This window comes from Felis catus, chromosome D4 (assembly GCF_018350175.1).
Source record: "Felis catus isolate Fca126 chromosome D4, F.catus_Fca126_mat1.0, whole genome shotgun sequence".
Lineage (NCBI taxonomy): Eukaryota > Metazoa > Chordata > Mammalia > Carnivora > Felidae > Felis > Felis catus.
Genome location: NC_058380.1, coordinates 60,524,997 through 60,537,333, shown reverse-complemented (window position 1 = coordinate 60,537,333; position 12,337 = coordinate 60,524,997). Strand labels below are relative to the sequence as shown.

The following is a 12,337-nucleotide window of genomic DNA, read 5'->3' as shown; positions in this document are numbered from 1 at the left end:
GGAAGACTCCAGAGGAGGACGTGGGAGCTGGAGAAGGGAAGGTGGAGATGGGGAGATGGGGAGACAGGGGATACGGGGTGGGGAAGGGCAGGCCAAGCAGAGGGGAAAGCAAGGGGGAGGGTCCAGAGGACTGGAAATGCAAAGCAGGTTCAGGGAAGCTGGGGGTTCTTTATCTGGAAAGTACCCTTTAGAAGATGAGCAAGCAAAGTTGAATCTCGGAATATGGGGCAGGACCTCACCAGAAGGCCTTAAATGCCAGGCTGGGTTTGGCCTTGCTCCTTCAGGGCGGCAGTAAATCGGGAGCATCCAAGGGTGACCTCAGGAGGGTGGTGAGGAATACATCCAGGCTTGGTCCAGAAGGATCTCTCTGGCCTACATGAGGAACGTGGACAAGAAGGCCCGGTGGGGTCAGAGACTGGGGTCAGGGGCTTGACCTGGGCAGCGGCAGGGCTGAGAGGCCACGTTGTGTCATGTGTTTGGCCACTGATGAGGCCGAGACCCTCTTCTGCCATTCATGATCTAGCCCTGCTCACCCCTCTAGCTGTGTTCTCCTCACTCACATCATCCAATTTACGTGTGTGTGTGTGTGTGTGTGTGTGTGTGTGTGTTTAACATCACCTTGCTAATCTTACTTAAACCACATGTAGTTTCCCAAACATTCCATGTTTGCTTCTGTCTCTGGGCCTTGGCTTAGGCTGTTCCATCTGCCGGGGATATCTTCCCCCCGCCTTACCACTGTCCTGTCAACATAGCCAACTCTTCCTCATCCTTCAAATCACAGCTCACATGTCACTTCCCCTGGGAAGCCTTCCCTGACTGCCATGTACAAATCTCCATTATTACCTAGAGTACACTGGGTCCCAGTGGCCCGGACTCCTGTAGGGGCCTCGCTCACAGGATTCTTCACTCCTGTAAGGATGGGCTCATGCTTATTCTCTCCAATCCCCAGTGCCAGGCACGGGGCCCAGTCGTCCAGTGGTGCTCAGTAGACAGAGTGAACAAATACAGGGCTGGATGAGGATCTGGAGAAGTTCAAGATGCCTGGATGATAATATTGGGAGTAATTACTACTGTAGATCAAGAGACCTTAATGTACCATGTAATTTAGTCCTCATGACAAGTCTGTGAGACAGATGATTTTGTTATCCCCATTTTACAGATGAGGAAACTGAGAACTCAGACTTAAGTCACTTGCTCGCCCAGCTGGTAAGTGGCAGAGCTGGGATTGGAGCCCAGGCAGGCTGGCTCCAGAGGACACAGTGTGACCCACTTAGCTGGGCTGAGTGGTGTGGCACGGCTGGGGTGCCTGCTGAGATGGTGGAGAGGGGGGAAGGTGGTGAGTTCTGTCTCTTGCGTTTCTGCCTTTTGTTCTTACGCTTGAAGAAATGACAAGCAAACAGGCCAGCGATAACCACACACCGTCTCACCAGATCCACAGAAGTAGCCCCAATAACAGTCGGTTCGTTTGGTTGCCCTTCATAGCACATTGTCCACCCAGAACTGACCACTGTGCTGGTCGTGCCCTCTGAAGGTGAGCTCCCTGAGTGTCCCACCATCAGGGCAGCGAGCCTCATGCCCCTTTTGTCCTGTTTGTCTCCCGCAGATGTCATGGCATCCCCAGTACCGGAGCTCCAAGTTCCGCCACGTCTTTGGCAAACCAGCCAGCAAGGAGAATTGCTACGACTCGGTGCCCATCACCCACAGCGTCCACGACAATCACTTCTGCGCCGTGAACCCCCGTTTCATTGCAGTCGTGACCGAGTGCGCTGGTGGGGGAGCCTTCCTCGTCATTCCCTTGAGCCAGGTAAGGCTGCCTGCTAAGCCCCAGGTCCAAGCAGCCCTCTGGAGGCTGTACAGACAGAGGGGAAGTAGAAAGAGCCTGGGTTCTGGTCTCTTATGTGGATTCGAATCCTAACCCTGCTTATTACCAGCCATGTGACCTTGAGTCGTTTCACTTCCTTGAGCTTTGGTTTCCTCATTGAGAAAAAAAAATACCTATCTTGGGATTTCAGCTTCTAGCTGAAGCTACCTAGCTAGCTTCTAGCTACTCCTAGGACTACTCCCTCACTGCGAAATGATTCACTCCTGAATAAAATGTAATTTGTGATGCATTGCTGGGCTCACAAGATGTTGGGGAAATCTCCAAGGCCACTTCCCCTCCCCAGCAAAAAGAAACAAATCTTGAGCCAAAAAATCTAACTGGGAGAGGTAAGCAGTAAGCAAACAGAAAGAACAAGCTTGTCCTGCCAGCACATGTTAACAGTATAGGTTAGACCATGTGCAATTGCTGATACTTAATAGTTTTTTAACCCAGAAGTGGTAATTTTGTACAGTTTAACTTAATAGCAGACCTTGTCAGGATACCGAGCCTGAATCTTCTTAAGGCTGAACCTGCAAAAGAGCTAGAGAGATCCCGGTTGGTAGTGCCTCTGGCTCACAGCAGAGGCAGATAGGAAGTTTCTCCAGAGGAAGGCATCCCCGATGTGGACAGGACTCCTACAGAGTCAGATCAGGGAAATTTGTAATCTGAGATCACCAAGCATGTGAGCCACCACGAGGAAGAGTCAGCTGAGACAACAAACTACAGACTTAGACCCCCCCACACACACACACACACAAAGGACTTCAGAAATTAAAGTCATAAATACAAAATGGAATCTCATAGACCAGGTTTTCTGATCCCAACGGAATTGAATTAGAAATCAACATCAAACGATACATTTTCAACTCCCATCCACTAGTATCTCACCAGGAGACCACAATGAGATACCATCACAACCACAGAATTGGCAAAGATGTAGAAATCTAACAATAGGAAGTTGTGGCAAGGACATGGAACAGTGTAAACTCTCAGACACCTCTGGTGACAGTGTCAACTGTCACACGTGGTTTTTTGGGGGGTTTTTTGGTGTGTTTTTTTGGTTTTTTGTCACATGTGTTTTGAAGCAAAACGTGACAGCTTCTAGTAAAGAGGAAAATACACATACGTTCTGACCCAGAGATTCCACTCCTTGGTATATCCCATGCAATGTGTTTACGTGCATCAGGACACAAATACAAGAATGTGGATAGGAGTGTTGTTAATATTATCACAAAACTGCAAAAACTCAAATGTCCAAGAGTTGAATAAATAAATGATAATATCTCCATAATAGGGAATCTGCACAGTCATGAAAAGGAACAAAGTATACATACATACGTACCACAACATGGATGAATCTTAATGACAATTTTGAGGAAAAGAAACCAAACAAATTACAAACGATCTCGCTCTCTTTACCTAAAGATAGATACAGACTAAATTAAAGAATTTTTTTTTTCAACGTTTATTTATTTTTGGGGCAGAGAGAGACAGAGCATGAACGGGGGAAGGGCAGAGAGAGAGGGAGACACAGAATCGGAAACAGGCTCTAGGCTCTGAGCCATCAGCCCAGAGCCTGACGCGGGGCTCGAACTCACGGACCGCGAGATCGTGACCTGGCTGAAGTCGGACGCTTAACCGACTGCGCCACCCAAGCGCCCCGATACAGACTAAATTAAATTCTACCTGAAGGGATGTATTAGTAAGTAGAACAGTTTTAAGGAAGAGCAAGCAAAGGACTGTCATGAAATCCAGGACGATTATCACTCCCTGAGGGAGGGGAGTAGTTATGACTGGAGAATATCCATGGAAGGGGGGGCGTCTTCTTTGTGTGGTGATAGTTCATGTCTTAACCTGAGAAGATGGCAGATGTATGGGTAATTTATTTTCCAGCAATTCATTAAGCTGAACACTTGCGTTTCATGCCTTTTTTTATATGCTATATTTTATACAAACACATACATAAGGATGATACGATGTTCATGTGGTTTTACAGGCAGTTTCTATATAACTTCCAAGGAACTGATTATTCCAATGTTTTGCAAACACTTCTAGAGAGAAGAAAAAGAGGGACTTCTCCCCTCCTTGTTCTATGAGCCAGTGTAACTTTGATTCCCAAACCAGATAGGGAGAAAACAAGAAAGGAAAATGACAGTGCAGTCTCACTCAAGACGTATGCAGAACGGCTAGCAAACAAAATCCAGCCGTGAATTTAAAAGAGGATGCCATCTAACCAAGCTGGATTTATTCCAGAAACTAAGGACAGTTTAATATTAATAAATCTAGAAATGTAAATCATTACATTAACAAATGAAGGGAGAAAGCCCTACAGTCATCTCCATAAATGCAGAAAAATCATTTGGTAAAGCTCAGTACCCATTCATGATATAAATTCTTAGCACATCGGGAAAAGAGCATTTCACTAACATAAACAGAATTTTTAAAAACCTTTTATTTAGATTCACCCGTTGCTAACATTCTGCCAGGGTTACTTTTTATCTCTTTTATATCTTTCTCTCCATATGTGTATGTATAGAAATTTGATGTCTGGACCAGTTGGGGTCTGGTCCTCCAACTCAGGACCATTCATTGTATTTTGTTGTCGTGTGTCTTAGTCTACTTCATTTCATGATACTAACATTTTTAAGCAGGTAAAGGACAGCTATTTTGTAGAACATTTTAAAATTTGGATTTTTGAAATTGTTTTCTCATGATTAGATTTATATTATACATTTTGGGTAAGAATATTAAACAAATGGTGTTGAATCCTCAGTTCATATGTCTTGTGACACACGTTGTCAGTTTGTCCCATTATTGGTGATATCAGTGATATTTGATCTCTTTGTTAATATGATGCAGACATTCATAAAGATGGAATGTTAGAAACATCCCTTTAAAATCAGCAGTGAGGTAAAGGTCCTGGCCTGCACAGTAAAGCTGAAAAATAAGTTAAGGTAGAAGGATTGAAATGGAAGACATAAAATCACTCTTCTTTATAGGTATGATTGCCTACATAGAAACCCAAAAGAATATATGGTCAAATTATTAGAAAAATAATAAGGGTTTTTGGAAGGTGGCTGGATACAAAAAAATCAGAATACAAAAATGAATTGCATTTTTATATACTAAGAACACTTACAATATGTAAACATTTGCAGTGCAATAAAAGAAGATTGGATATATAGGAATGAACAAACAAAAGGAGGAAAATACAGAGCATTATTGAAAAACTAGTATTAAAGATCACCTAAATAAATGGAAATGTATACCATGTTCATGAATGGCCTCTCTTTCTCCCTCTCCCAAATCTCCAAGGCATTCTTCTTTTTTGGATGTAGTCTACAGCATATTCCTTTCTTAGGATACCACACCCTGATTACTTTGAATTAGAGTTATTTGTGTTCTTCTGCTAGTACCTCCTAATGCACTTAGAATGGGGGGAGCAGAGAATGGCTACTGTGTTGACCTAAGTATCACATGTTGGGCATGCAGTTGGTGCTCATAAATTTTCATTGATTGAACAAATTACCCAATGATTGTTCATCTAAATAAATAGGGAGGGTGTCGTTGGCAAAAGGAATGGCATCAGCAAAGGCATAGAGGTGGGACTGTACATGGAGTGACCAGATAATAATGCAGAGAACAGTCTGGCCAGAACAAATGAACAGTCTGTGTTGAAGGGGAGGAAGGGAAGTACCCTGGGGACGTGGATGGGGCCAGATTAGAAGGGCCTTGAATGCCAGGATGAGAAGTGTGAACTGTATTCTAGAGCTGAAATTTTTCGTGCTGGGGAGGGACAAGTATAAAATGGGATTTATGGAAAGACTTAAAGGTCAGAGCTCAAAGGTCTCCTAGGGATGACCCATTTAACCACTTGTTTTTCTCAAGCTCTGGGTGCTTTTAAAAGGCTCTATCCAGGGGCACCTGGGTGGCTCAGTTGGTTAAGTATCCAGCTCCCATTCAGGTCGTGATCTTGTGGCTTGTGAGTTCAAGCCCCATGTCAGGCTCTGTGCTGACAGCTCAGAGCCTGGAGCCTGCTTTGGATTCTGTGTCTCCCTCTCTCTATGCCCCTTCCCCACTCATACTCTGTCTCTCTCTGTCTCTCAAAAATAAATAAACATTGAAAAAAGTTTTTTTTTTTTAAGATTCTATCCACTAAACAGACTCTATATTAATGTGTTTTTCAGATTTTTATTACTCGGTCTTTTTCAGAAATGTCTGTTTCTTTTTTTAATGTTTATTTATTTTTGAGAGAGACAGAGACAGAGAGGGTGAGCATGCTAGTGGGGGAGGGGCAGAGAGAGAGAATCCCCAAAGAGAAAGAATCCCCAGCAGGCTCCGCACTTGTCATCACAGAGCCCGACATGGGACTCAAACCCACAAACCATGAGATCATGACCTGAGCCAAAATCAAGAGTCAGATGCTTAACTAACTGAACCACGCACCCCCAGAACTAAATTTCTAACTCAGTGAACTACTGAGTATAAGCAGGTACTAACAACTGATTTAAGAAAATAAGTTGGTATGATGTGTTGGAGTGTTACCTGGGTGGGGAGGGTGGACCTGGTTTAGAAAGATAGGATGATCAGAGAAGGTCTTTCTGGGGAGGCATCATTTGAGCAGAGAGCCACCTGAAACTCTAGAAGTGGGGTATTCAGGCAGAGTGAATAGCAAGTGCAAAGGCCCTGGGGTGGAAATGGGTTTGGTGTGGGCTCTGGCTTTGGTGTGTTTGAGACACAAACTGGCACAGTGTCACAGGGGCAAGAGCAATGGGAGGTAAGGTCAGAGAGGGGAGCAGCATTAGGACTGTGAAGGCCTTGGAGGCCAGGGCAGGAGTCTGCCTATTCTGAGTCCAGTGAGAAGCCACTGGAGCGTTGAAACCCACTTGTCCTGTACAGCCTGATCCTGGGTAAAATGTGTGATTCCTTTTGGCCTTTTTGAAATAGCGTAAATAGCCCAAGGACACATGTTAATTGCTTTTTATCACAGACTCCTAGGAATCCAAGCACAACAGGAGGTGGAAGCCACTAATCAGAGCTCACACCTGAGTGTCACAACACAGACTCTGATTCCACGGGTCAGAAGTGGGGCTGCGGAATTTGCGTTCCAACAAGCTGCAGAGTTGCCAGATAAAACACAGAATGCCCAGTTAAACTTGAATCTCTCTCTCTCTTTCTTTTTTTAGAGACAGAGAGAGGGAGAAAGAGCGAGCGCGTGTGTACCCTTGCACGAGTGGGGGAGGGGCAGAGGGAGAGGGAGAGAGAGAATCTCAAGCAGGCTATGTGCCCAGTGCAGAACCCCACACAGGCCTCGATCTCACGACCTGAGCTGAAATCAAGAGTCAGCTGCTTAACTGACTGAGCCACCCAGGGGCCCCAAAACTTGAATTTCAAATAAACACCGAATAACTTTTTTTTGCTTATTTTTTTTCTTTTTGATTAAACTTTTTTGTTTTGCGATCATTGTAGATTCCACATGCAGTTTTAAGAATAACATAGAGATTCTGTGAACCCTTTACCCAGTTTCCCCCAAAGGTAACATCTTGCAAGACTAGAGTACAATATCAAAACCAAGATATTGACATAGGTACAGTCTAGATACAGAACATTGCCACCACCACAAAGATCCCTACTGTTGCTCTAGCCACTTCCCTCCACCCCCACTCTCTCTATAACCCCTGACAACCACTAATCTGTTCTCTGATTTCTTTTTTTTTTTTTTTAATGTTTATTTATTTTTGAGAGAGAAAGAGTGTGAGCAGGCGAGGGGCAGAGAAAGGAGGGAGACACAGAATCCAAAGTAGGGTCCAGGCTCCAAGCTGTCAGCACAGAGCCCGACGCAGGGCTCAAACTCACGAATGGTGAGATCATGGCCTGAGCCGAAATCAGAAGTTCATGTTCTCTGTTTCTATCCTTGGGCCATTTTATGTATGTTTGTATGTATGTATTTATAATATGAAATTTATTCTCAAATTGGTTTCCATACAACACCCAGTGCTCATCCCAACAGGTGCCCTCCTCAATGCCCATCACCCACCCTCTCCTCCCTCCCACCCCCCATCAACCCTCAGTTTATTCTCAGTTTTTAAATCTCTTATGGTTTGACTCCCTCCCTCTCTAACTTTTTTTTTTCTTCCTTCCCCTCCCCATGGTCTTCTGTTAAGTTTCTCAGGATCCACATAAGAGTGAAAACATACGGTATCTGTCTTTCTCTGTATGGCTTATTTCACTTAGCATCACACTCTCCAGTTCCATCCACGTTGCTACAAAAGGCCATATTTCTCATTGCCAAGTAGTATTCCATTGTGTATATAATGTGTATATAATAATTCCATTGTGTATTCCATTGTGTCTCTTTCTCATTGCCAAGTAGTATTCCATTGTGTATATAAACCACAATTTCTTTATCCATTCATCAGTTGATGGACATTTAGGCTCTTTCCATAATTTGGCTACTGTTGAGAATGCTGCTATAAACATTGGGGTACAAGTGCCCCTATGCATCAGTACTCCTGTATCCCTTGGATAAATTCCTAGCAGTGCTATTGCTGGGTCATAGGGTAGGTCTATTTTTAATTTTCTGAGGAACCTCCACACTGCTTTCCAGAGCGGCTGCACCAATTTGCATTCCCACCAACAGTGCAAGAGGGTTCCCGTTTCTCCACATCCTCTCCAGCATCTATAGTCTCCTGATTTGTTCATTTTGGCCACTCTGACTGGCGTGAGGTGATATCTGAGTGTGGTTTTGATTTGTATTTCCCTGATGAGGAGCGACGTAGAGCATCTTTTCATGTGCCTGTTGGCCATCCGGATGTCTTCTTTAGAGAAGTGTCTATTCATGTTTTCTGTATCCTTGGGCCATTTTAAGAATGTCACATAGATGGAACCATACGGTATGTAACCTTTTGGGCTTAGCTTTGGTCACTCAGAGTAATTTCCTGGAAATCCATCCAGGTTGTTGCATCGATCAATTGCTCACTCTTTTCCATTGCTGAGTAATGTTCTGTGGTGTGGGTGCGGGCCATTTGTTTAACCAGACACCCATTGAAAGCCACCGAGATTGTTTCCAATTTGGGGCTTTAGGCATATATAGATTTCTGTATGAAGATAAGTCTCCGTTTCTCTGGGTAAATGCCCACGAGTGCAGTCACTAGGTCCTCAAGTAGCTTTACATGTTTGGGTTTGTAAGAAACTGCCAAGCTATTTTTTAGTACAAATGAAATATTGCACAGAGCATACTTATACTGAAAACTTTTTTGTCATTTATCTGAAATTTAAATATCCCTGGGCATCCTGTATTTTTATGCATCAATTCTGACATCCATACTCCCAGGTGATGCTGACGCTGCTGGTTTAGAAACTACATTTTCAGTCGCTAGTCTCTAATCTAGTTCTTTTTGTAATTATGAAAGAATTTCAAACACAAGAGTAGATAAAAACAATAGTATGACTCTTCTTACCCAGATTCTAGAATTTTAAAGACTTTGCTCATCTTGCTTCGTCCATGTTTTTTTTCCCCCCTGAGGTATTTTAAAACAAATCCTAGACATTTTGTCATTTTACCCCTATAAATTTCAGCATGCAATTCTAAAACCTAGAGACATTTTCTGACATAAGTGCAGGGCCAGGATTGCAGCATTGACAATATCTTCTGTGTCACCTTATTCCCAGTGCATGTGGATACGTCCCTGATTGCCTTATAAATGCCTCTTTGTGTTTGGTTGCTTTGAATCAGGGTCCAGAAAGATCCACGCATTGCATTCGGTTGATATTTTCTTAGGTAACCACAGGCAGCCTGCTCGAGTAGGACCAGAGGAGAGTGGGAGAGGACACGCATGCTGGGCCTTTGACGCAGCACTTCCAGACAGACAGGCCTGTAGGGCCCTTTTTCACGTGGTGACCAAGGACGGTGCTTATGCCAATCCCTTCCTTAACTCCTTCTGTAGGAAGTATTGCCCCATTGTACAGATGAGGATGCCGAGGCTCAGGGAGATGACTTCCCCAAGGACCCTGAACCCTGAGGGTAAGGACTGGAATGTGGCCCAGACCTGGATGTGGCCACAGGGCCCTGTTCTTGCTTAATTCGTCTATGTGCTGCTTCTCAGCTTGGGCTCTGGTTTATATGGGATGCTGGTCAGATACCAGGGATGACATCCCAGCCAGGCACAGAAAGGTGTCAGTAAACTAGAGCCATGAGAAGGAACAGAGGTACAAACTAGCTAATTATTTAATGGAGTGTATACAGGAGCATAAGTATCGGAAGGTGCCTGACCTCGCCACAGCGTCCTAGAATGTATTCTCAGATGGACTAGGCAGCCCCAGGTACTGGGTGATTCTGCAGGCAGGCTCCTTCCTCTCACTGTGACCCAGGGCAAGACTGTTTGGAGAGAGACTCTGGCAGCCTGGGCAACAAGGGCTGTGCTCAGCGAACAGGAAGGTGTGGAGACAGGCCCGCCCAGAGCCTGGGGACAGGCCAGGTTGGGCTCCTGAGCCTGGGGCCTGGCCTGCATCAAAGCCACCCCTGGGGGTGTGCAGGGTGGACTTTGCCATGAGGTGTGGTAGGTGGGGAGAACTGAAAACAAGGGCAGGCAGAACCCTGGGGATGGGCCCTGGGAGTGGACCAGATCAGAGGAGTCAGACTGACACTGTGGTGCCCGGGAGAAGGGGAGGGGCGCCTCGCTGCTGTGCCAGTAGAGGCCCCACTGTTCTCAAGCTTGTGTCTGACCCTGTCACTCCCCTGCTCGGTCCCCTCCCAGAGCTCCCCATTGCCTGCAGATGAATCCTGCCTTCCTCATCAGGCTTCTGTCTCTGTCCCAGCCAACATGTTGAACCTCCAACCTTCCGTGGAACACATCTGTTCCCTCCACACTCAGATTCTCTTTCTAGAAATGTAGGGGGTGGGCTAGTATGACATGCTGCTTCCTGTTTCGTTTGTTTTGTTTTGTTTTTGAAAGTCTCTTCAGTTCCAGGGAGGTCCTCAGTGAGAGTCGTGCCCAATGCCAATGGTAACTACAGGGAGAGGGGGGCAAACGGCAGAGCAGGGAGCGAGAGGAAAGATTCCCAGTTCTCAGGGCTCTGCTGCAGACTGGCTCCGTGGCCCTTAGCACATGACTGTCAACCTCTCTGCTCCCTGACTGCTGCACCTTAAATGGCGATTCTCCCCGGGGTGGTTGGGAGCTAAATCAAATAATGTGAGCGAAGCACGAAGCATGGGCCTGGCTCATAAATGGCCCCCTAAATTATGGTTTCTAAAGAACAACATTTACAGCCCTATTCCTTACAGGCGTGAGAATGTTCTCGTTCAAGTTCACTCATTGGAATACGATCTAGACATCACTTTATTCACGGACGGCACCCTGGCTCAGTCACCCATCAGTTGTGCAGGGAGAGATGGGAGTCCCCTGTGGAACAGTTGGGACTCACACTGAGCACATCCTTGGGCCCCTGAAGCATTTTGAGTGACAGTAAAACTGGGTCACTGTGATTAGCTCTGACAAACTTACGCTGGTGAATTTACTGAAAGCCTACCATGTACCAGGCACTGTCTTAAAGTGCTTTACTTGTATGAGCTCATGTAATCACTCGCACCCTGCGAAGTCCTACTACTGTTGACATTTTGTAGATGAGGAAACTGAGGCACAGACAGTTGAGGTCTCTTGCCCAGGGTCACACGGTTGTTAAGTGCCATAGCAGGGACTCAAACCCAGGAAGCCTGAGTCAGCGTGCCTGCCTAACCTCTTCTACACTATGCAGCCTACCTCCACCTCTACTCGTGCCTACCACCCCTGCCTCCCATGTCCACCCTGGACTGTTGGAAGGGTTCCTGGAAGTCGTGACACTGTTGTGGGAATGGCCGCACCCTGTTGAGTGCTGGGTGTTGTGGGGACGGCCGCACCGCTGTCCCATCCCAGCAGCTGAGGTCTGCCTGCCCCAGTGTCCTCTACCTGCCTAGCTCAGCCTTCCGGGTACCACAGTTCCATCTACTCAGGGCAGCCCCATCGAGACTTGGAAGTGGCGTCTCTCCGGGCTGAGCAGCCAGCTTCTGCACCCAAGCCAGGGTTCCCTGCAGTCTGCGAGGAGGGCGGGTGTACCTCCCCTGATTTAGAGCTGCGTCCTCCATAAATCAGAGGCCTGGCCCTGGCTGACTGCTGGACTAGTGGACTGAAAGGCAGAAGTGGCCTCCTGATTCTAAATGTCCCTGTCATGACAGGGCTTTTAGCAGCTCAGTCAATAGCCCATCAGGCTGGCTAATAATGTCCATTAATGTCAGACCTCAGCATAAAACCCTGTTAGGCAGAGCAACCTTCTGGCCCCAGGGGAGAATGAGCCATCCCTTGTTCTCTGAGAAGGAAGAGAAGTTGTCTGGGGCTGGGGTCTCTGCTTTGGGAGGCCTGGGAGGAGCACTGCCCCATCTGAGCCATGCCTGGCCCCCCAAGCACCTCCTGAGTCTGAGGCTCAGCTGAGCCTCCACAGTGG

At 46.2% G+C, this 12,337-nt stretch overlaps 1 protein-coding gene across 1 annotated transcript in view; it reads left to right on the top strand.

Annotated features, from left to right (window-relative positions):
* CORO2A (coronin 2A) overlaps positions 1–12,337 on the top strand; it is a 53,946-nt gene that overhangs the window by 25,979 nt on the left and 15,630 nt on the right. Inside the window, exon 2 of the mRNA XM_003995689.4 lies at positions 1,604–1,804. Coding sequence (XP_003995738.2) covers positions 1,604–1,804 — 201 coding nt within the window. The remainder of the gene's footprint in view (positions 1–1,603; positions 1,805–12,337) is intronic.